At 43.2% G+C, this 21,242-nt stretch overlaps 1 protein-coding gene across 1 annotated transcript in view; it reads right to left on the bottom strand.

The window, feature by feature from the left end:
* LOC108702649 (neurotensin receptor type 1) overlaps positions 1–19,510 on the bottom strand; it is a 43,925-nt gene extending 24,415 nt beyond the window's left edge. The window contains exon 1 of the mRNA XM_018238256.2: positions 18,030–19,510. Coding sequence (XP_018093745.1) covers positions 18,030–18,728 — 699 coding nt within the window. The 5' untranslated portion in view covers positions 18,729–19,510. The remainder of the gene's footprint in view (positions 1–18,029) is intronic.
* Between the last annotated feature and the right edge of the window lie 1,732 nt (positions 19,511–21,242).

The following is a 21,242-nucleotide window of genomic DNA, read 5'->3' as shown; positions in this document are numbered from 1 at the left end:
ACCTTTAGCTGGTGATCATAGATCTTAAGACAATGTCAACAAACCACTTATCTAAATCCCCCTTCTATTTCATGCTTGTCATTCAGATATTTATTAGGTTGTGGTACATGAGAAATAGTTTTTGTCAAACATATCAATATACATTTTCTCATGAATCAATATTTAAGTAATATGGAAGAGAATGCTAACAATGTTTTAATGGATGTAGATCATAACATCGCTAAAAGTAAACCTCGCATTAGAGTATGGGCACTCCTGATATAGAAATAAGAGAACACTGGGTATCACTGACTCCCAGTACTGTAATTAATTATCCTGTTGATACAGTTTATCTGCTCTGATCTTGCCCCTTAACAACTTGCACATCTCCTGTATTTGCCCCCCTTTAACCCTGGATCATGGTTGTTGACTCGCAGGCTGATAATTATTTCTGTACATTCTCTGATTTCCTTGTAACTTTTTAATTGTGCTGTTAGTTTTGCAATTATCCTTTCCGAGCAATTACTCGGACTCACGCAAAGGTTACATGTCAGATAGTCTCCATTATCCGTTGCAAGTTTATTTATTTTTTCCATGGGATTATTGTTTTCCTCTGATTTTTGATGACATTTATTAAGGTAATTGTTTCTCAACGCGGCTGGGATGAATTTATTTAACACCTCGCTACACAACACGGAGATGTGCAAGCAGATTAAATTTAATGGCACATGTGGCAACCTGAAACGTATATCCTTATAGTCCTGTCTACTCTCTGTCTTTGACACTCCCAGAATCAAACAAGGAAAGGTCTGAGGAAGATTTAGGTAAATTGCCCCCCCCCTAAAGACAAAGGTCAAGAGCAACTTGTATGTGCGATATCATTTTTAACCACCAGGTGGAACTGTATCATTCCCATTGGCTACAATCAGTTGCCCAGTTCTTAGCTGGCTTCAGGGGATGTAAAAGTGGTTATACATGGATCAATAAAAGCTGTTGACTCAGTCTTTTCTGACCCAGTTGTCAGCTTATTGGCCAGTGTATGTGGCCAGCTGATAGACTTGCCTGACTAATATATGGCTGAAAATCAGGCCACTGGGCAGGTTTGATTCTGCCATTGGATCAAGGACTGCATCAGCATGTATGTGTGGTCCTCATACCAGCAGCTGTATAGCTCCTGTTATGATTGAACGGTTGGCCCAAGGGTCAAATCAGCATATCAGATATCAGAGACAGATTGGTTAGATTAGTCAACTAGGAGCATGGAAGTAGTGCCTTCCCTCTACACCACAATGCCTAATAGAAGAGGATGCTTTAACAGGGTGGTCCAGTTAGAGAGCCAGATGAAGTGATTGTCCTTCCATGGATGAAATCAACTGCCCACTATATGTAAAACAGTTGGACAGCACCAAGCTATAAATTCTTTCAGCGGCACTTTACAAGTCAATGGCCGCACATCTCCGAGGGGCCTGGGATAATGGGAAAGTACAGGAGGCCCAGGCATTGCTTTTCACTGTGATTTACTGCAGATCCACGTGGGTGGGTGAAATTGGCACAATTAGGGGAGAAGCAAAGCAAATATTTATCCACTTGTGACTCACGCTTTCTCTTTTAATAAATGTTGCTAATGAGGGGGAACAGGAACACAAGCCAAAAATGAATATCCTCATTTTCTTATCTCTGGGGTTCTGTTACTTTCCCCCCAGGCCCTGACCCAATTCTACTACTGGCAATATCCACTCACTATCATCCAACCTGTTCCCAAACTGTGGGGCTCAACCCTCTGGGATCCGGAGCAGAAGCTAGTGACTGTATGAGGATGAATCTTACTGAGTGCCCAGAACCTTCCTTCTCTGAATATTTGTATCTATACATATGGGGAGGAGGTGGCACATTATTTTGCTTAGATAGTAAAGTAAAAGAGTATAGGTTATTGCAGGGGTACCCAACTTTTTTTTACCCATGAGGCACATTAGGTTGTAAAAAGAGTTGGGGAGTGTCGGGGCCTCACAGCCCAACTAGTGGAGAAGTCCCGACCAAGGAGGAAGCACTAGTTACAAATCCAATAAATGGTAGCCAATGGGTTAAACGAGGATCGTGGTCAAGATTCAGGCAGAAGATTAAAGAGCAGGCAGCAAAGGATCATAGTCATATACAAAGCAGAGTGTCAAGAGTCCTGGAAATAAAAAATAATAGAGCACCCAGGAACGCCAAGAAATGCAACCTATATACGGGCATTGAACCTGTGTTCCGTTTATTTTGAATTTTCTCATCGGCTCTTACAAGATTAGATCACATGAATGGTGCAGAGGGATGACGTCAATCTTGGGAACAGAGCGATTCTGATGGGGAGCAACAAAAGCATGCTGTGCCAAATTAGGGCTGGGATTGACATTTTTGATATGTGGTAGTTCCTATGTGGACTGGCAGCCTACAGGAGGCTCTGTTTGGCAGCAAACTTGTTTTTTCTTTTTTTTTTATAACATTGGTGTTTTATTAGATTTTCATCACATATATATCATGCAGATACAGTAGGGAGATAGCAGTTACAGTAATAATGTTTGCAGTATTACAATGTACAAAATGAATACAATCAAGTAATCTACAAAATTAGAGCAGACACATGGTAAATTGGCTATACAATATGTGCTAATCTCGACAGGATATCATTCTGTTGGGATAAATTGTAAGGAGTAGGGAGTTACACCGTGGTCGAGTGAGCAAACTTGTTTTTTAAGCAACTAAAACATTGCCTCCAAGCCAGGAATAAAAAAATAAGCACAGGCTTTGAGGCCACTGGGAGCACACAGCATCGGAGTTCACCGCAGCCATCTTCCGGATCTTTGGTAAGCTGAGACGGAGACCGGCGAAGCGGCGCATGCACAGTTAAACAAGTGTACCGGTTTGTGACAACTGCGCATATGCCAAAATGGACGGAAATTGCCGAAGTGCCGGAAGAAGACAAGAAGACCCGGAAGATAGCTGCTGTGAACTCCGATGCTGTGACTCTGCTCTGGGGGGTAAGTAAAAAGTTAGTAGTATTTCCCCAAGGGGGGACGTTAGGCGGGGGGAGTGGGGTCGTGTTTTTGTGGTAAAGGGTTTCTTCCTCCTTTAAGCAGGCTGGCAGTGAAAGAGAAAGTGCCAAGCAGCTATGGGTGCACTAGGAAAGCATTGTGTTTGTAATGCTTTCAGTCTATCCACTGATCTTACTGGCATGGCAATATTTCATGGAGTTTCATACAAAGTCAAGTGAGGGGATACAGGTATTAGCACTGGCCTAGCCACACGCCAGTCATGAATCCAATGAATAAGAGAGCGCCGATAACTGTAGCAAATGGTGTGATCCCAAATTTATTCAATGGTGCTGGAGACACTTAACACAATATCAAACGTTTCGGGACTACATGGCCCTTCACTGAGGAAGGCTCATGTGGTCCAGAAACGTTTGATCTTGCACCTTGTATTAAATCTGGGATCACTCCGTTTGCTTCATTAACAGGTATCAGCTCTCTCTTATTCATTGAATATTTAATGGAGTACTATCTTACTATCATTTCTGGTCTCTTTTACGAGGGGTGTTTGGGGGCCCAGGCACCCTGCAAATCAATTCTGCTGCCTTAGTACATCACTGTCTCCTTAATATGCTGACTATTTATTTTCTGTAGTAATTATATTGGCATATCTGTGTTATGTTTTGGTAACATGGGTGTGGTATGTAGGGATGTTGCCAAAAGTGGGCCAATGTTTGGCAGCATTGCAAGTAGAAGGATAATGGGGTCTGAGATGGGGTCTGGTTATTCATTTCAGGCCAACTTGAGAAGCTCCGAGGGTTGGGTATGAAGCCAGTCCTGATTATAAGGCTAAACCTTCATGTTACAGAAGAGGTGATTTAAGGTCTCCACGTTTGGCTAATACTTGTGAACTTCTGAGGTTGTTGTTTGTTCAGAGTTTCCCCTTGATAAATGATCCCCCTCCTTTATCTCCATGATGCACTATCTTTGCTTCTAACAGGACAAGTTCTGGGCTCTGTTCTTGCTGCTTGGAGACGGACAATTAATCAATAAGATAGATAAGAGCCGGGGGCCATTTATATTGTACAAAGGAATTAAATAAGTTTCATCCATTTGCCAAATTGCCATGAATTCAATGTGGGGAGGGATAAGGGCAGAGATACACGTGGAGTTTCGTGGAGATTTAGTCACCCAGCGACAAATCGACTCTTCGTCGGGCGACTAATCTCCACAAACTGCCTTTCTGCAGGCTAAAATCTAAATCACTGGTGGGATGGCACTCAGATTGCGGAAAACTAAGCGCTCAGAGTGCCACCCAACCGGCAATTTAGGTTCTAGCCGGCGGGAAGGCGTTGTGAGGAGATTAGTCACCCAAAGAAGAGCCGATTTGTCGCTGGGCGACCAATCTCCCCGAATCTACATGTGTCTCTGCTCTAAAGGAATAAGCCAGACTGGGGAGGGGAGGAATATGGCCCGTTGCCTCTGGGCACATACACTAGCTTTGTGCTGCCAGCAAGGAACTCATCAGCAAAAGTGGTTTATCAGCCCTGTTGTTGGATAGAGATTTTACAGATTGTACACAGATACAGTCAGAGAGAGGTGACCTTGCTATGTGGGCAAGGAATGCTGGGATTTTCTTCTCTCTTACAGTTATGGATTGCAAGTAATTAGATTTGGGGGTGCGCCCCTATTAGTATGTGGGAGCAGTGAGTTATGAATTTTTCCATCAATGCTCTCTCCGGACGCGTCTCGTTACATGTATAATGTTGTATAATCACATTGCTCCCAATTGAGCTTATATTGTTTCAGCCACAAGAAAACCAGGTTTCTCTGTAGATTTATTACAGCAGCAATGAGAGTAAAGCTGGGAGTTGTACCCCCTCACCCTGATCCACACTGATAGGCTGTCTCCTTCTATAGTGCACTTTCATTAGTCAAACACTGTTTAATAACACCCTATTATTTGTGGGTGGTCTTGCTTTTCCTCTATCACTCTTCATGTTGAATAAGTCACAGGCCTCGCTGGCCAAACAGTACTGTAAATAAGCCTTTAGATAAAGGGCAATTAAACCTACCCCTGTCTTGTGAGACTATGGCTCTGATACTGGGTTTATATCTAGAATCCCATAAAGAAGCACAGGACCAACCCACCCTCCATCCAAGAGGCCTGTTGGGAGTCCCATAGCCAGAGCCTACAACACTGCTAGAGTACATTATTGCATAGGAGTTAAGTTATACTGGTTCAATTGTACACTGAAGCCTATAACCCTCTTATTACCGGTAAGTTTTTCCCCCATTATCCTGCATTAGCAACCCCCTTCCAGCTACAAAGGGGCTAAGCGATGACACAAATGTCCTGCACTATGTGCCTTGTTCCCATGGTGAGTACCATAGATGGGTTCTCTGTCTTGTGTTTGTGCCATTGAGGCTATTTTTACACACAAGGCTGAATGGAGGTGTCTATGGAAACTGTTCTACACTCTGCATGGAGACAGTTCCACATAGGAGACATTTTATTTTACTTTATTTAGTTGATGATTTTTTTAAATAAAAATCTTGAAAAGGTGGTGGGGATTTGTCATCGATGAAACACTAACAATTTCCCGTATAGCTTGACATACTATTTTTTTTAGAAAAAATAAAACTACTTTATTTAGTTGATGATTTTTTAAATAAAATCTTGAAAAGGTGGTGGGTATTTGTCATTGATGATACACTAACAATTTCCCATATAGCTTGACTTAATATTTTTTTTTTTAGAAAAAATAAAACTGTTGGGAGTATACTACATCTGGCCTTCAAACTGTGTATTTCCCATAATTTGTAGAAGGACTGGTGAACCAAAGATCCCTTTACTTGTTGGTGGTTGAAGGTACCTAAAGTACCTAAACAAATGAAGAGCTGTCCTTAATGTTACGTCTACATATGTTTGTACTATCTCCATGTGTTCTGTTCATTTCCATCTTTTCCTGTTGTCTCTGTAATGCCCTACTGTGTCCATCTTGCAATTCCATCTTCATCTTGTCATATTGTCTCCATCTCGCCATACAGTTTAAATCCTGTCCTTTCCTACTATATCTAACTTGTCCTTTTCTATCATTTCCATCTTGTATTTTCCTACCTTCTCCATCTTGCCCTCCAATCTCTTTCATTTCCTATTGTCTCCATTTTGCCCTACCATTGCCATCTTGTCCAACTGTCTCCATCCTGACCTACTGTCTCCATCTTTTCCTTCTGTCTCTATCTTGTCCTTGTCTCTCCACCTACATCCTACAGGTTTTTATAATGTACTTTTCTTCTATCTCCATCTTGCCCTACCATTGCCATCTCGCCCTACTGTCTCTATCTTGTCCTCCTGTCTCTATCTTGTCCTGTCTCTCCATCTCCAACCTGCAGTTTTGATAATGTACTTTACTTCTATCTCCATCTTGCCCTACCATTGCCATCTTGCCCTACTCTCCCCATCTTGTCCTTCTGTCTCTATATTGTCCTTGTCTCTCCATCTCCATCCTACAGTTTTTATAAGGTACTTTTCTTCTATCTCCATCTTGCCATATCATTGCCATCTCGCCCTACTGTTTCCATCTTGTCCTCCGGTCTCTATCTTGTCCTTGTCTCTCGATCTCCATCCTACAGTTTTGATAGTGTACTTTACTTCTATCTCCATCTTGCCCTACCATTGTCATCTTGCCCTACTGTCTCCATCTTGTCCTCCTGTCTCTACCTTGTCCTTGTCTCTCAATCTCCATCGAACAGTTTTTATAATGTACTTTTCTTCTATCCTTATCTTGCCCTACCATTGCCATCTCGCCCTACTGTCTCCATCTTGTCCTCCTGTCTATATCTTGTCCATGTCTCTTCATCCTACAGTTATTGTAATGTACTTTTCTTCTATCTCCATCTTGCCAAACTGCGACCATGTTGTCCTACAGATATACAGTTTTCATTTTGTCCCACCCTACTGCCTCTGTCTCAGAACATCTCCATCCTGCTCTTTCCAAATTTTTTTAGTTTGCTCTACCATCACCAACTTATCCTGATGTACTAGCTTCAGCTTCAGCTTGTCCTACCCTAGTGTCTTCACCTAATCCTACTGCCTCCATCTTATCTTGCTCTTTCCATCTGTCCCTGGTGTCTAAATTTTGTCCTACTCCACATTTTACATACGTCTGGACCTCCACCAGGATCCCTGCACTCCTGGAACATCAGCAACCACTAGATTGGCTGCCCCAGCTGTAAATGGTCACACGGGTATATAATAATTGGGGCATTTAAACAGTAGCTGCCAAACCCAGTAAAATAGAGAAATCCCAAACCTTGATTTGTTTAGTTGAAACCTCAATAAAAATATCCAAACTGAATATCCAAACTGACTAATTCACTGGTAGATATTTTTCAAGCAGACAAAATCTCCTGGATTCTGGGATTGATTTACACTCCAACAGAATGTTGATCCGGGAGACCATATTCCACTGCTGTTTTGGAGTCAGAAAGAAAATATTTCTGCTGTTGATTGGCATTGATAAGAGCCATGGGGGGTGTTTTTGTGGCGGATGGAGAAAGTGATGTTTGTGTGTCTATTTCATAGCAACAATGATCTGTATCCAGGTAACGATTCCTCCTGGATCTCAGTCCTCCTGTCTGTGCAGGAATAATGCCAAGTATTGATTGCACTTCCCCTTATCTCAGTTTGCCTTGGAGAATTATTTTCTGTTCCAGGGAATTTTTGCTCTGCATTCATGTATTTGTCATTCAGAATTGTCCCATTACCCAAAATGCTCTGAAAGCCAAAACCAGAGAAGTGCAACCTGTTAAAATATTAGAGAAAATTCTTTCAGAAAACAAGGGATTGTAGTGCACACAAAGGATTTTGTGTGTAAACACCACATTTTGAATTTATTGTGACCAGAGCACACAGTTTTTAAATATATGCACACAAGTTTAAAATGTGCTTGCTAAATAATATTTTGACACACATAACCGATAAGGAATTAGAGGGAACACTGCTGGTGTTGTATCTAATACACAACTGTGCCTGCAATTGCCGCGGGCAGGGTCTGTGCCAACCTGCATGAAGATGTTTTGCCTTCTCACTTCGGGCAGGAAAGAAGGAAAGAGGATGAAGGATGAACAGGCCTCATGCATTATACATACGTAAGGGGACGGTGCGATGCCGTAGGGCATGCATCAAACTAACAAGAACCCCCCATTAGTATTCTGCAGGCGATCTCCCATAAACCCAAAATCTGCTGAGTGAACTCATTCTGAAAGTCCCTGAAGCTCTGACCAATAGAAGAAACAATTTGTTCTCTGACAGCTAAATCTCTTACTTATTTACCCCCCACTGGGCAAAATACAGAAAGTGTTAACCCTTAAACTCCTGCAGATCCATCTATCTAAAAAAGTTTTTGAAATATCAATTTTTTTCCAAGCAAACTGCCTACTGAACTAAGCTCCAAGAAATTTGCTCACGCAGAATATAAATGGCAGCCAGCCTGTGATTTCCTATCCTTGTTAACCTTTTCTTTTTAGGGTTACCTGTCAGAGTGGGCACAGCAAATGTGATCCAACAGCTATGAAGCACACACTCCATCCAAAGCACCAGTACTTTCTCCATCACTTCTCCCATTACCCTAAGCCTCTCTGTTCAGCTCTGTTTCCATGATAATTTGTCTGCCGTTCTGGCCTAATGGAAAGTAGTCAAAATCCTGCATCTCATCTCTTCTCCTCTCCCACTTACATTTCCCTAATTAATACTTATGTCTGTGTTCCACTCGGTTCTACTACCCATCTTCTGATTCACAGGTGAAATCCCCATCTTTCCCCCAACCACTGTCACACTGTAACCCCCATATCATATATGCACATAATGTAACTGTATAATATATAGGCACAGATATACCCCATCTTTCCTCCAACCACTGTCACAGTGTAACCCCCATATCATATATGCACATAATGTAACTGTATAATATATAGGCACAGATATACCCCCATCTTTCCTCCAACCACTGTCACAGTGTAACCCCCATATCATATATGCACATAATGTAACTGTATAATATATAGGCACAGATATACCCCCATCTTTCCTCCAACCACTGTCACAGTGTAACCCCCATATCATATATGCACATAATGTAACTGTATAATATATAGGCACAGATATACCCCCATCTTTCCTCCAACCACTGTCACAGTGTAACCCCCATATCATATATGCACATAATGTAACTGTATAATATATAGGCACAGATATACCCCCATCTTTCCTCCAACCACTGTCACAGTGTAACCCCCATATCATATATGCACATAATGTAACTGTATAATATATAGGCACAGATATACCCCCATCTTTCCTCCAACCACTGTCACAGTGTAACCCCCATATCATAAATGCACATAATGTAACTGTATAATATATAGGCACAGATATACCCCCATCTTTCCTCCAACCACTGTCACAGTGTAACCCCCATATCATATATGCACATAATGTAACTGTATAATATATAGGCACAGATATACCCCCATCTTTCCTCCAACCACTGTCACAGTGTAACCCCCATATCATATACTGTATGCACATAATGTAACTGTATAATATATAGGCACAGATATACCCCCATCTTTCCTCCAACCACTGTCACAGTGTAACCCCATATCATATATGCACATAATGTAACTGTATAATATATAGGCACAGATATACCCCCATCTTTCCTCAAACCACTGTCACAGTGTAACCCCCATATCATATATGCACATAATGTAACTGTATAATACATAGACACAGATATACCCCCATCTTTCCCCAACAACTGTCACAGTGTAACCCCCATATCATATATGCACATAATGTAACTGTATAATATATAGCACAGATATAGTCCCATCTTTCCTCCAACCACTGTCACAGTGTAACCCCCATATCATATATGCACATAATGTAACTGTATAATATATAGGCACAGATATAGTCCCATCTTTCCTCCAACCACTGTCACAGTGTAACCCCCATATCATATATCTCCACAGCCCCAGCACCTGAGAGAAAACATATTTCGCTCTGGGAATTACACTAAATAAACGAATTTGGCGACAGGGATACGGACAGAAGAGCTAAATGGGTTGCCTTTATATGGTTACTATATGTATCTGGGTACCTCAGGTGTGGATAGAGCTACATTATATTTATATAATAATCTCATTAAAAGGAGAACCAATATCAGCCTTCAGAGCTGAGAGTGACAGCACAGATACCTCAGCAATCCCATTATGTAAGTGGTAGGGAGATGGATGGAATGTTATCTTTATTAATGAAATAAATAAAAACAGAGATTGTTATAATTTAATTCTTGATGATTGCAGTCAGGTAGAGTAGTTTGAATGGGGCAGAGGGAGCTGATTTAAATAGAATGAAAAAAATAAAAAGTACTGGAGAGATGCCAGAGTAACACAGTGTGTAATTCAATCATTAGCGGCACTAACTACATGTACATTGTAACTCATGGAATATTTCCTTGCCCCTAGGGTTGCCACCTTTTTTTGTAAAAAAAATACCGACCTTCCTATATATTTATCTTTTTTCCTATTCATAACATTGGGATCAGCCATCATTTTTACCGGCCAGGCCACTGGCAAAACTAAGTCAAGCGCACCCCAGAGCACCCTCCTCTCTAACATTAATCCCCCAAGCTCAGTTTTGCTTCCTGCTGCGAGTTTGTGAATCGAATGGAGAAAGTGTGATGGCTTTGAGTAAGGACTATGTGATGTTCAGTACATGCAATAAGCTGTTCCTTGTACTGGGCTGTCGACAGAGCTGTATATAGGTCCAGTGGCACTTTAGAAGGTGGCCTAGAAGAGAAGGAATGCTTTGGCCATGCAGTATACTATACCCTCATACTGTACTGTGGAAGGGAAACATTATAGTGCCTCCTTCCCATACAGTATGTATAAAAACAAATATACAGAGAAAGAATGTTCTGGGCACACAATAAGCTATACCCTCATACTGTACTGTCTAAGGGAAACAATATGGCACCTCCTTCCCATATGTATAAAAACAAATATACAGAGAAAGAATGTTCTGGGCACACAATAAGCTATACCCTCATACTGTACTGTCTAAGGGAAACAATATGGCACCTCCTTCCCATATGTATAAATACAAATATACAGAGAAGGAATGTTCTGGGCACACAATAAGCTATACCCTCATACTGTACTGTCTAAGGGAAACAATATGGCACCTCCTTCCCATATGTATAAATACAAATATACAGAGAAGGAATGTTCTGGGCACACAATAAGCTATACCCTCATACTGTACTGTCTAAGGGAAACAATATGGCACCTCCTTCCCATATGTATAAATACAAATATACAGAGAAGGAATGTTCTGGGCACACACTGTACCATCATACTGGTAAATCTCTTTACCAGACAGTATATACATTTGGTTCAGGAAGATTGGCCAATTTTTACTGTACTACCCAACCCTGTCTGGAAAGGTGGTGGACTGCTGTGATCCTTTGTTTACAGTGTATCAACGATTACTGGTGCATTGCCCCTTCCTATTTATATTTCTGGGTGTTCTGGAACATTCTGTTGTGTGAAAAGCTGAACTTTTTTATCTCATTGGGATCAATAAGAGTTAATGAAATGTGTCTGATGCGTCAGGCACCGCCGAGATAAGAACTGGCATGGCCTTTATCTACCTGAATAATAGGATGCCCGGTAGGACCACCGAATCTATTGTTCTGAAGTCTGGAAATAAGTCTCTTTTATAAACCTGCAATGTTACAGCGAACAACCTGGAATGAACTGCACATACATTTCCCAAGAGGCCACACTGTCAGGGCTGGTGTGACTTTAGTTATTTCCATCAAGCTGCCTGTAGTACATTGTTTCAGTGGTCGGGGGAAAGATGGGGGTATATCTGTGAATATATATTATACAGTTACATTATGTGCATATATGATATGGGGGTTACACTGTGACAGTGGTTGGAGGAAAGATGGGGGTATATCTGTGCCTATATATTATACAGTTACATTATGTGCATATATGATATGGGGGTTACACTGTGACAGTGGTTGGAGGAAAGATGGGGGGTATATCTGTGTCTATATATTATACAGTTACATTATGTGCATATATGATATGGGGGTTACACTGTGACAGTGGTTGGAGGAAAGATGGGGGTATATCTGTGCCTATATATTATACAGTTACATTATGTGCATATATGATATGGGGGTTACACTGTGACAGTGGTTGGGGGAAAGATGGGGGTATATCTGTGCCTATATATTATACAGTTACATTATGTGCATATATGATATGGGGGTTACACTGTGACAGTGGTTGGAGGAAAGATGGGGGTATATCTGTGCCTATATATTATACAGTTACATTATGTGCATATATGATATGGGGGTTACACTGTGACAGTGGTTGGAGGAAAGATGGGGGGTATATCTGTGCCTATATATTATACAGTTACATTATGTGCATATATTATATGGGGGTTACACTGTGACAGTGGTTGGAGGAAAGATGGGGGGTATCTCTGTGCCTATATATTATACAGTTACATTATGTGCATATATGATATGGGGGTTACACTGTGACAGTGGTTGGAGGAAAGATGGGGGTATATCTGTGCCTATATATTATACAGTTACATTATGTGCATATATGATATGGGGGTTACACTGTGACAGTGGTTGGGGGAAAGATGGGGGTATATCTGTGCCTATATATTATACAGTTACATTATGTGCATATATGATATGGGGGTTACACTGTGACAGTGGTTGGGGGAAAGATGGGGGGTATATCTTTGTCAATATATTATATATAGAAATCATGGGGAATCTAGAAGCCAAACTTATTGACATTAGTGTCTCAGGCTGATATAAAAAGCTCTCTGTGACTAATGACACGTGAGACAGACTAATCACCATGCAAATTGTACCCTTGATCATGAATTCAGTAAATAGAAGTAATTAACACAGATATGTCTATTAGTTATGAAACCCCTCTCCTGTGTCCTATTACAAGACACTGTGTTTAACAGGCAACATTGGCAGCTAAAAATTTCTAGTCCAAACCCAGTTAGTGGATGATTTGGGGTGAGTGCTTATTTGTGTCCTGTGTACCCCTGGATCCAGGGCAGCCATCGGGGGGGACAGGGGGGAGAGTTGTAGGGGGCCCCGAGGGTAAGGGGGGCCCGGCCACGCCACACTTACTTGATTAGCCAGGCCCCCATCTTTCTGAGAGCTGCTGACTTCAGGAAGGCATGGACATGTGGGGTCCTAGCCACCAATATTTTTTAATGGGGGGGGCCCTGGGCTCAAAAATTTTTTTATGGAGGGCCCTGAACCACCAATATCTTTTAATTTTTTCTTAACATTTGGGGACCCTAGCAACCAATATTTTTTTTGTTTTTTTTACTGTGTGGTGGGGGCGGACCTGTGGGGTGGGGAGGGCGGACCTGTAGGTGGGGCTTGTGGTGGGCACAGCCCAGGGGGCCCAGGAAATTTTGTGGTATGGGGCCCTGTGATTTCTGATGGCGGTCCTGCCTGGATCTATAGCAGGGTGACTGTTACCCCACTATTTCTATATATTTGTAACTTTGTTATGAGCTAAGGGAGACCAGCCTGAATGTCTGTTAGGGGGAAATTTGGGGTGAGTGCTTATTTGTGCCCTGGGTACCCCAGGAACTATAGCAGGGTGACTGTTACCCCAATGTTTCTATATATCTGTAACCTTGTTATGAGCTAAAAGGACCCAGCCTGAAGACCAATTAGGGAGAAATTTGGGGTGAATTTTATGCTCACTGAGGTGCCTGACTAAATACCATAATGCAAAAGGCTACTTGAACCCTAAATATCTATTGGTTCAGAGCTGAGTTTCTGTCTGTCAGAGTGGGGAAGAGCAACTCCTCGCACTGGGATTTTATCAGTTGCTAAAGCGTCTGCAGATTATGACTTTGACAGGACGGAGAATGTATTAAAGCTTTTCTGATCCATTATATCCGCAGGCAATGGATTACATGACTTAATGCATGAAAGTGTCCCTGGGGATACGAAGATATATAAATGTGTATATGCATATATATTTGCCTCTGTTATCCAAGTGCCCATTGCTACCCCACGCACGTATCCTCTCTGTATATACACAACATTATCGACGCAGTGTCTCTTAACACTTTAGCACTAAATATGAATGTAGTTGTATTCATTGTACATAGGGAATCGTATTGTTCCCTGTCAGTGCTATTAATATGCCACTGGAATGTACAGGGTGTTCATATACACACAAGGGGTTAAGCTAAGTCAAATCCAGTTGCAGACCGTAGCAGCCATTAGTGAAGTGCAGCAATACAGCCCTAAGTTATCTGGGGATGCTGGGATATGTAGTCCATGCACAATGCATAGTCTGTGATTATGAGCAGTGAATAAATATATCACAAGACATACTAAAATACACAGACACACACTAACACAGAGACACACAATGCAGTGAGTCACGTTATAGAAAAAAATAAATCAGCCTAAATTGTTAATTGTGTGTGTGTGAAGGTGCGAAATGACTGTATCAGCAGATTTTACCCTGGGACACGAGGGGTGCAGCACTGGGTGAAGCACTCTAATGGTCTAGGTGAATTTATGAATGAAAAAAATTTGAATTTCAAGTTATTTTTGAGTACCTCGATTAGGGAATACTCCAAATTCGATTTGAATTTGCAAATAATTTGAATTTCAAAATTTATCATGTACTGTCTCTTTAAAAATTCGAATTCGACCATACGCCATATAAAACCTGGCAAATTGCTATTCTAGCCTATGGGGGACCTCCTAGAACCTATTTGGAGTCCCCGGCAGAATACGGACCTATTCGACCAAAAAAAAAACTTTGACTTTATTTCAGTTGGTCTTTTTAAATTCGATTTTCAAAATTCGACCCTTGATAAATATGCCCCCTAATGATACTGGGGCCCTATCAAACAATCTGCATGTTACCCCCAGAATTATGAGAACCGCATAGACTGGAATATTATTCAGATCAACCATCAAGGTAAAGTGAGATCAAATCATACCCCTTGTAGTTGCATTGGAAAAAGACAGACATCCATCAAGGCAAAGTCTACTTGTAAAGCTGATATGGCTTTAAGGAAACTGCTGCAATAACCCCATTTGGTAAAGGGTTACTAGGCACAAGAGCTTACCATTACTTACAATTAAAAATGGAAGAAAAATCTCTAGCAATGCTGCACAAGCTGAGCTCCCTTTATTGAGTGTGATTAATGTTCCCAAATATCTGAGAATTAAATGTCACTCGAAATACCAAGTCCCAGGTGCTGCCTATGTGTTCACTGTCTTTCATATTCTCACTCCTGCTCCCTGAATCTCATTAAGTGCCGCTCACCGCTCCGAATGCAAAACCTCATATTCTTTATGCACAGCCCCCCCAAAAAAATATCTGCCGGACGGAACAGTGACCCCGTGTTTTCCAGGTTGCTACAGGTACCCACATTCTCCCACAGTGCAAAGCGACACCAATGCACCCAAGTAACTTGTCATGTTGGTGCCAAACCAGATTATCAACATAAAAATCCTGATTGTTGTAGGGGAATTGGGGGAAAGCTTTGTGGAACACTCTGGGGCTCCTTAGAATTCAAGCTAAGTCTCACTTATTCACTGCTCTCATGAGAATAGTCAGATGTAAAAATGTAACCAGAATTGATGTATCAAATACTGAACCATTGTTACAGATTAAGGGAATTTGACAGAAACACCATCAAGTCATTGATGACCCCTATGACAAATACAAATGGGCTCCTCCCAGCAGGCCAGTACCCCTTTACTGGATACCATAATATTCTTCCCAAACACAAAGAAAATCACTTTCAGAGTTTTAGTTATTCCCCACCAGTCACGTGTGTTCCCTATGAACCCACAGTGGCATAAGGCATATGGCCAGGTGAGCTTACAATTACTTTGCCAATGTATAGGCAGAACTCATGCTTTTTAACCCTTGCATAAACAAGAGTCTGTTTGCGAGTCATTTTTTGGTATGTTTGGGGGGATACAAGAATATAGGAATATTCAGGGATATCTCTCCGTTTTTCTCTTACGGGGGGGGGGGGGTAGCAGGAGAAATAGGTGGAGGTGTCAGCTCATGATCATTCACAGAATCATACCTCTCCAAACATCTGCATTCAACAGGCTGGGCAAGAAGGGGTTAACTAGGTGAGAAGAAAAATGGGACTTGGCATTTGGGAAACTTCTGCTGAGAAGCAAATCAGGGTTTATGGTTTTGCCCTTGGGATTAAGAAAGTGGCATTAGGGGGCACTTAGGCGGGCAAGGGATTTCACCCACGGCTAGGGTTGCCACCTTTTCTGGAAAAAAAATACCGGCCTTCCTATATATTTATCTTTTTTCCCTAATTATAACATTGGGATCAACCCTTATTTTTACCGGCCAGGTCGGTAAAATGCTGGCCAGGTGGCAACCCTACCCACGGCTAATACCCAACCTTACCCTACTCCTCTGCACAGCAACACAGGCACACACTTACACAAACCTATACACTGACACACTCATGAACGCTGACACAGCAGTGTGATAGTGCTACTTGTATACGCAGCGCTGTACATTATATATTGTTTACGCTGGAGAAGAGATGCTTAAGGGGTGATATGATAACTATGTATAAATATATAAGGGGGTCATATAATAATATATCTAATGATTTATTTACCAGTAGGTTTTTCCAGCTGACACATGGTCCCCCTATCTTGATTAGAAGAAAAGAGGTTCCGCCTAAATATACGGAAGGGGTTTTTTACAGTGAGAGCTGTGAAGATGTGGATTTCTCTCCCTGAATCAGTGGTACAGGCTGATACATTAGATAGGTATAAGAAGGGGTTGGAGGGTGTTTAGCAAGTGAGGGAATACAGGGTTATGGGAGATAGATCATAGTACAAGTCGAGCCAGGGACTAGTCCCATTGCCATTTTGGAGTCAGGAAGGGATTTTTCCCCCTCTGAGGCAAATTGGAGAGACTTCAGATGAGGTTTTTTGCCTTCCTCTGGATCAACTGGCAGTTAGGCAGGTTTAAATAGTTGAACTTGATGGATGTGTGTCTTTTGTTAACCTTATTTACTATGTTACTATGTAATAGCAACAGGAGACAATGAGCCTTATAGTTGATAAACACAATGAAACTCTCTGCAGTTGGGAAGTGACAGCAGAGGGTCCCACAGGAGGAACAGTAAAGAGCAGCAGATAAAAGAACCTTTGCTCTGGGTGCTCCCCACCCCCAAACTGTTGTGCTGCAGCCTGCACAGCCAATTATCATCAATCCCATAAACCAGACAGACACTGGGCTTCATAGGGCCCATTCTAATACAATTCCCAGCATCCTTGGCTAAGCAAATGAAGGGGCACCTGCTTACCGTTAGGGATGTAGCGAACCACCGAGTATGTGTTCGCGAACGCCGTTCGCGAACACCGGCAAAAAATGCGAACAGTTCGCGAACTGTTCGCGAACTTCGAACATCCGAAAATCGTTCGATTCGAACGATCGTAGGATTTTTAATCGTTCGATCGAACGATTTTCGTTCGAATCGAACGAAAATCGTTCGATTTTAGCGATCGAATGGTCGAATGGTCGAACGATTTTGACGCGAACGCCTATTGGCGAACGTCGCGCGAAGTTCGCGAACTTGCGACGGACGCGAACAGCCGATGTTCGCGCGAACAAGTTCGCCGCAGAACAGTTCGCTACATCCCTACTTACCGTTTTCTTACAGGGACTGGAACGCAGATTTTTAAGTTCACCTGAGACCCCTGAACATGAAAAATCTGTCCCAAGCTTTCAGTGATCACAGAAGTGAAGAAAGAATGTCAGCTTATAAGTGCTTTCATTTTCCCACCACTGGAGTTGCCGATAAAGCCTATTTTTTCACATTTCTAGAAATGCAGTACGTTAGCCTCACAACCCAACCCAAAGCTCAGAACTCACCTGGATTACAGTTTTGAAAGTGGACATTTCCACGATTCTGGTACAGATAAGGTTATTGGGATGTTCTGTATCCAACCCATATATTTGCCCCATGGTGAAGATCATAGGGCTGGCCAGAAGCAGGGATGCCAGCCAGATGAAGCTGATGAGTTTCTTAGTCCTGCTTCTGGACATGATGCTTTTGGCCTTGAATGGGTGGCACATGGCCAGGTACCTCTCCACGCTGAGGCTGGCGATGTTCAGAGCTGTGGCATAGGTGCAGGCATCCCTGAGGAAGTAGTAGCCCTTGCACACAATGTTGCCAAATGCCCAGGGGTGGTGGACCCAGATGAAGTTGTAGAGCTCAATGGGCATGCTGAGGATGAGGATGAGCAGGTCGGAGAGGGCAAGGCTGGCCAGGTGGTAGTGCACTGTGCTCTGAAGGTTCTGCAGGGACTTCTTCTTTACCAGGGTGTAGGCAGTGATGGAGTTGCCAGTGCAGCCCACGATGAAGAGGAAGAGGTAGATGATGGTGACCAGGATTTTCGAGTAAATATCAGTGTTGACATCCAGTTCATCCTCTGACATGATCGGCTTGGGCATGAGGTCTGAAAGGTTGGACAAGTTGCTGCCAGAAGCGGTGGGAAGCAGCAAGTCCTGGACATCATGGTAAAGGGGTCCTCCTGCCTGCGGGAGCTGGGGGGTCGCATTAAAGTGCATAGTGATAGATCTTGGGTAGAGTTCAAGGGCTGGGGGTGTCAGGCTGGGAGAGTAAGAGTTGGTCAGTGGTGGTGGGCTGGGGTGCTGGGAGGGCAGGTTACAGGTGCCAGGCTGGGGGTGTTTGGAGACTTGATTAAGGAGCCAGGCTGTTTGGGGCAGCAGGAATACATCTGAGAAGCAGAGAGACTAGTAGGTACCAGGCTGGTGGTGCGGGGAGGGCAAATGGGGCACTACTAGGCTTTTGTGTTCAGAGCTGCCAGGCTACAATAAAGTTAAAGGGTTCCTGGGTGGCAGTTGCAGGAGGGATCGCTGGTGCCAGGCTGGAGGGTACCGGACATGTGAATAGAAGGTGCGAGGCTGGTAGTGGGAATCGCAGGTGCCACTGAAGTGCCAGGTTAATTGGCTGCACAGACGCTAATTCCGCCGGGAAGGCAGCACCGGGAATACCAGGCGGGAAGTAGCAGGATGGCAGGGAGATTGGAGCTGACAGTCAGTCAGGCGGCAGTCGGGACAGTGCGGGGAGTGACAGTCAGATTCAGCACCACGGTAGGAAGGAATGAGGGATATTCTGGGTCTCCTCCCACCCCCCAAAACTGCTGGAATCTCTGCGCTGTGTATGGGAATTGCCTTCACTCCTCTCTCCTCCCCGAGCCTGTTCCTCCATGTGACTCCCATTCACTCGCGCTGCCTCTCATTAACCCCTCATATCCCGCCCCCGTACTCACCTACCCCCTCCCCATACATTACCTGATCTTCTTAATACCCCTCACACACTCTGCTTCTCCCAGCCTTGCCCCATACACCCCCTGAACCTTTTCTACTTCTTTTACCCCTTCCCTTCTGTGTAGCCCTTTTGCCCCACCTGCTTCACACCTGTCCCCTCCCCTCCTCACACCCTGCACTTACCCTGCTTCTTTTATTCATGTCCCCTCTGTACACCCCTCCCCCCTCTAGTTACCCTGCTTCTCTCTCCCCTTCTCTCTCTATATATACAGTTAGATTGTAAGCTCTACAGGACAGGGACATCTTTGCTACAGCGCAGCAGTTAATCTTTCTCTGGGTACTATTCTACATTATAAGATTGCACAGCACCACCCTATAAAATACAATTATACATACACACACCTTTCCCACCTATATGTTCTGTAAACCCCATTACCCTTACCCCCACCTCACTATATTTTGCCACTTTTGCCCCCCCCCACCTGAGCCCTCCCACCTGCACTTCTGCTTATTTCCCTTCTTTCATCTAAAACCAGAAATTAGGAAAATCTATTCCCCTTTGTTCTGCTGCATCATACCCACAGGCAAATCTGTAGGGGGCAAAGCTGGGGCCAGCAATGTAAATAGAAGTTACTACTAAAATTTTAGTCCTCCCCCAAAATGTACTGAATTATATGTCAATGTCCCACTGGACCCCTTTTAGTTGCGGGGACCCTCAGCAGATGCAGGGTTTCCTATAGTTACACCCCTAGCTTGGGTCTAATCCATTTTATATAGCCTTTATACTCTAGTAAAGTGCTCTTCAACTTCTATGGTTCTGAGAGCCCAACATTTTTGGCCTACGTGGTGGAGGGCCGATAATTTAAAACAGTTTACCACTCCCTGTTTTTAAACCACACCCACTTTAAACCACACCCACATTACCACAAGAACGTATAAGACCATATCCACATTAATGGTGGTAGCACACCAAATAAATAAATGGTTGGTGCTCACTGCAGGGATATCACTCATCATTCATGTATGAAATGTAAGTCATATTAAAACATACCCTTAAATCCATATGCTGCCTCCTCCCCTGTGGATAATACAGCACCTCCCCCCCCCCCCCCGAGCACATAATTAACAACAATTTCCAAATACTAACAATCCCCCTTAACAAACCCTACCATGCTCATGTCCCACAGGTAGTGTAGGGCAGGCAGAGTTTGGCACACACAGGGAGCATAGGGCAGGCAAAGTATGGCACACACAGGGAGCATTGGACAATCACAGTATGGCACACACAGGTAGAGTATGGCACACACACAGGGGCGTTTTGGATAATGCCGATTGAGGCGGCGTTCGGAATGCCCTCTCCCATCGTACAATGGGGGCCGCATCGCTAGCGCAGAGGGAAAAATTCCTCTCTCTGAGCTAGAAAAAACTAAAATTCGGCTTACCAGGGGCATCTTTTTAGCGCTTCTGGCAACTGCTGGGGAGCTGTCCTCTGAGGCAAGGTACTCACCTTGCCTCATGACAGAAACGCCCCTGCACACACAGGCAGAGTATGGCACACACATGGGGCATAGGGCAGGCAGAGTATGGCACACACAGGGAGCATGGGGCAGGCAGAGTATGGCACACACAGGCAGAGTATGGCACACACAGGCAGAGTATGGCACACACAGGGAGCATAGGACAGGCAGAGTATGACACACACACTGAGCATAGGGTAGGCAGAATAGAGCAGGAGACGGAAACCAAGACTCTAAAATAAACAGTTTATACTGTATTACATACAGTGACACA

The sequence above is a fragment of the Xenopus laevis genome, chromosome 9_10S, assembly GCF_017654675.1.
Source record: "Xenopus laevis strain J_2021 chromosome 9_10S, Xenopus_laevis_v10.1, whole genome shotgun sequence".
Lineage (NCBI taxonomy): Eukaryota > Metazoa > Chordata > Amphibia > Anura > Pipidae > Xenopus > Xenopus laevis.
Note: the sequence above shows the minus strand (reverse complement) of the source record. Positions and strands in the feature narration are given on the sequence as shown.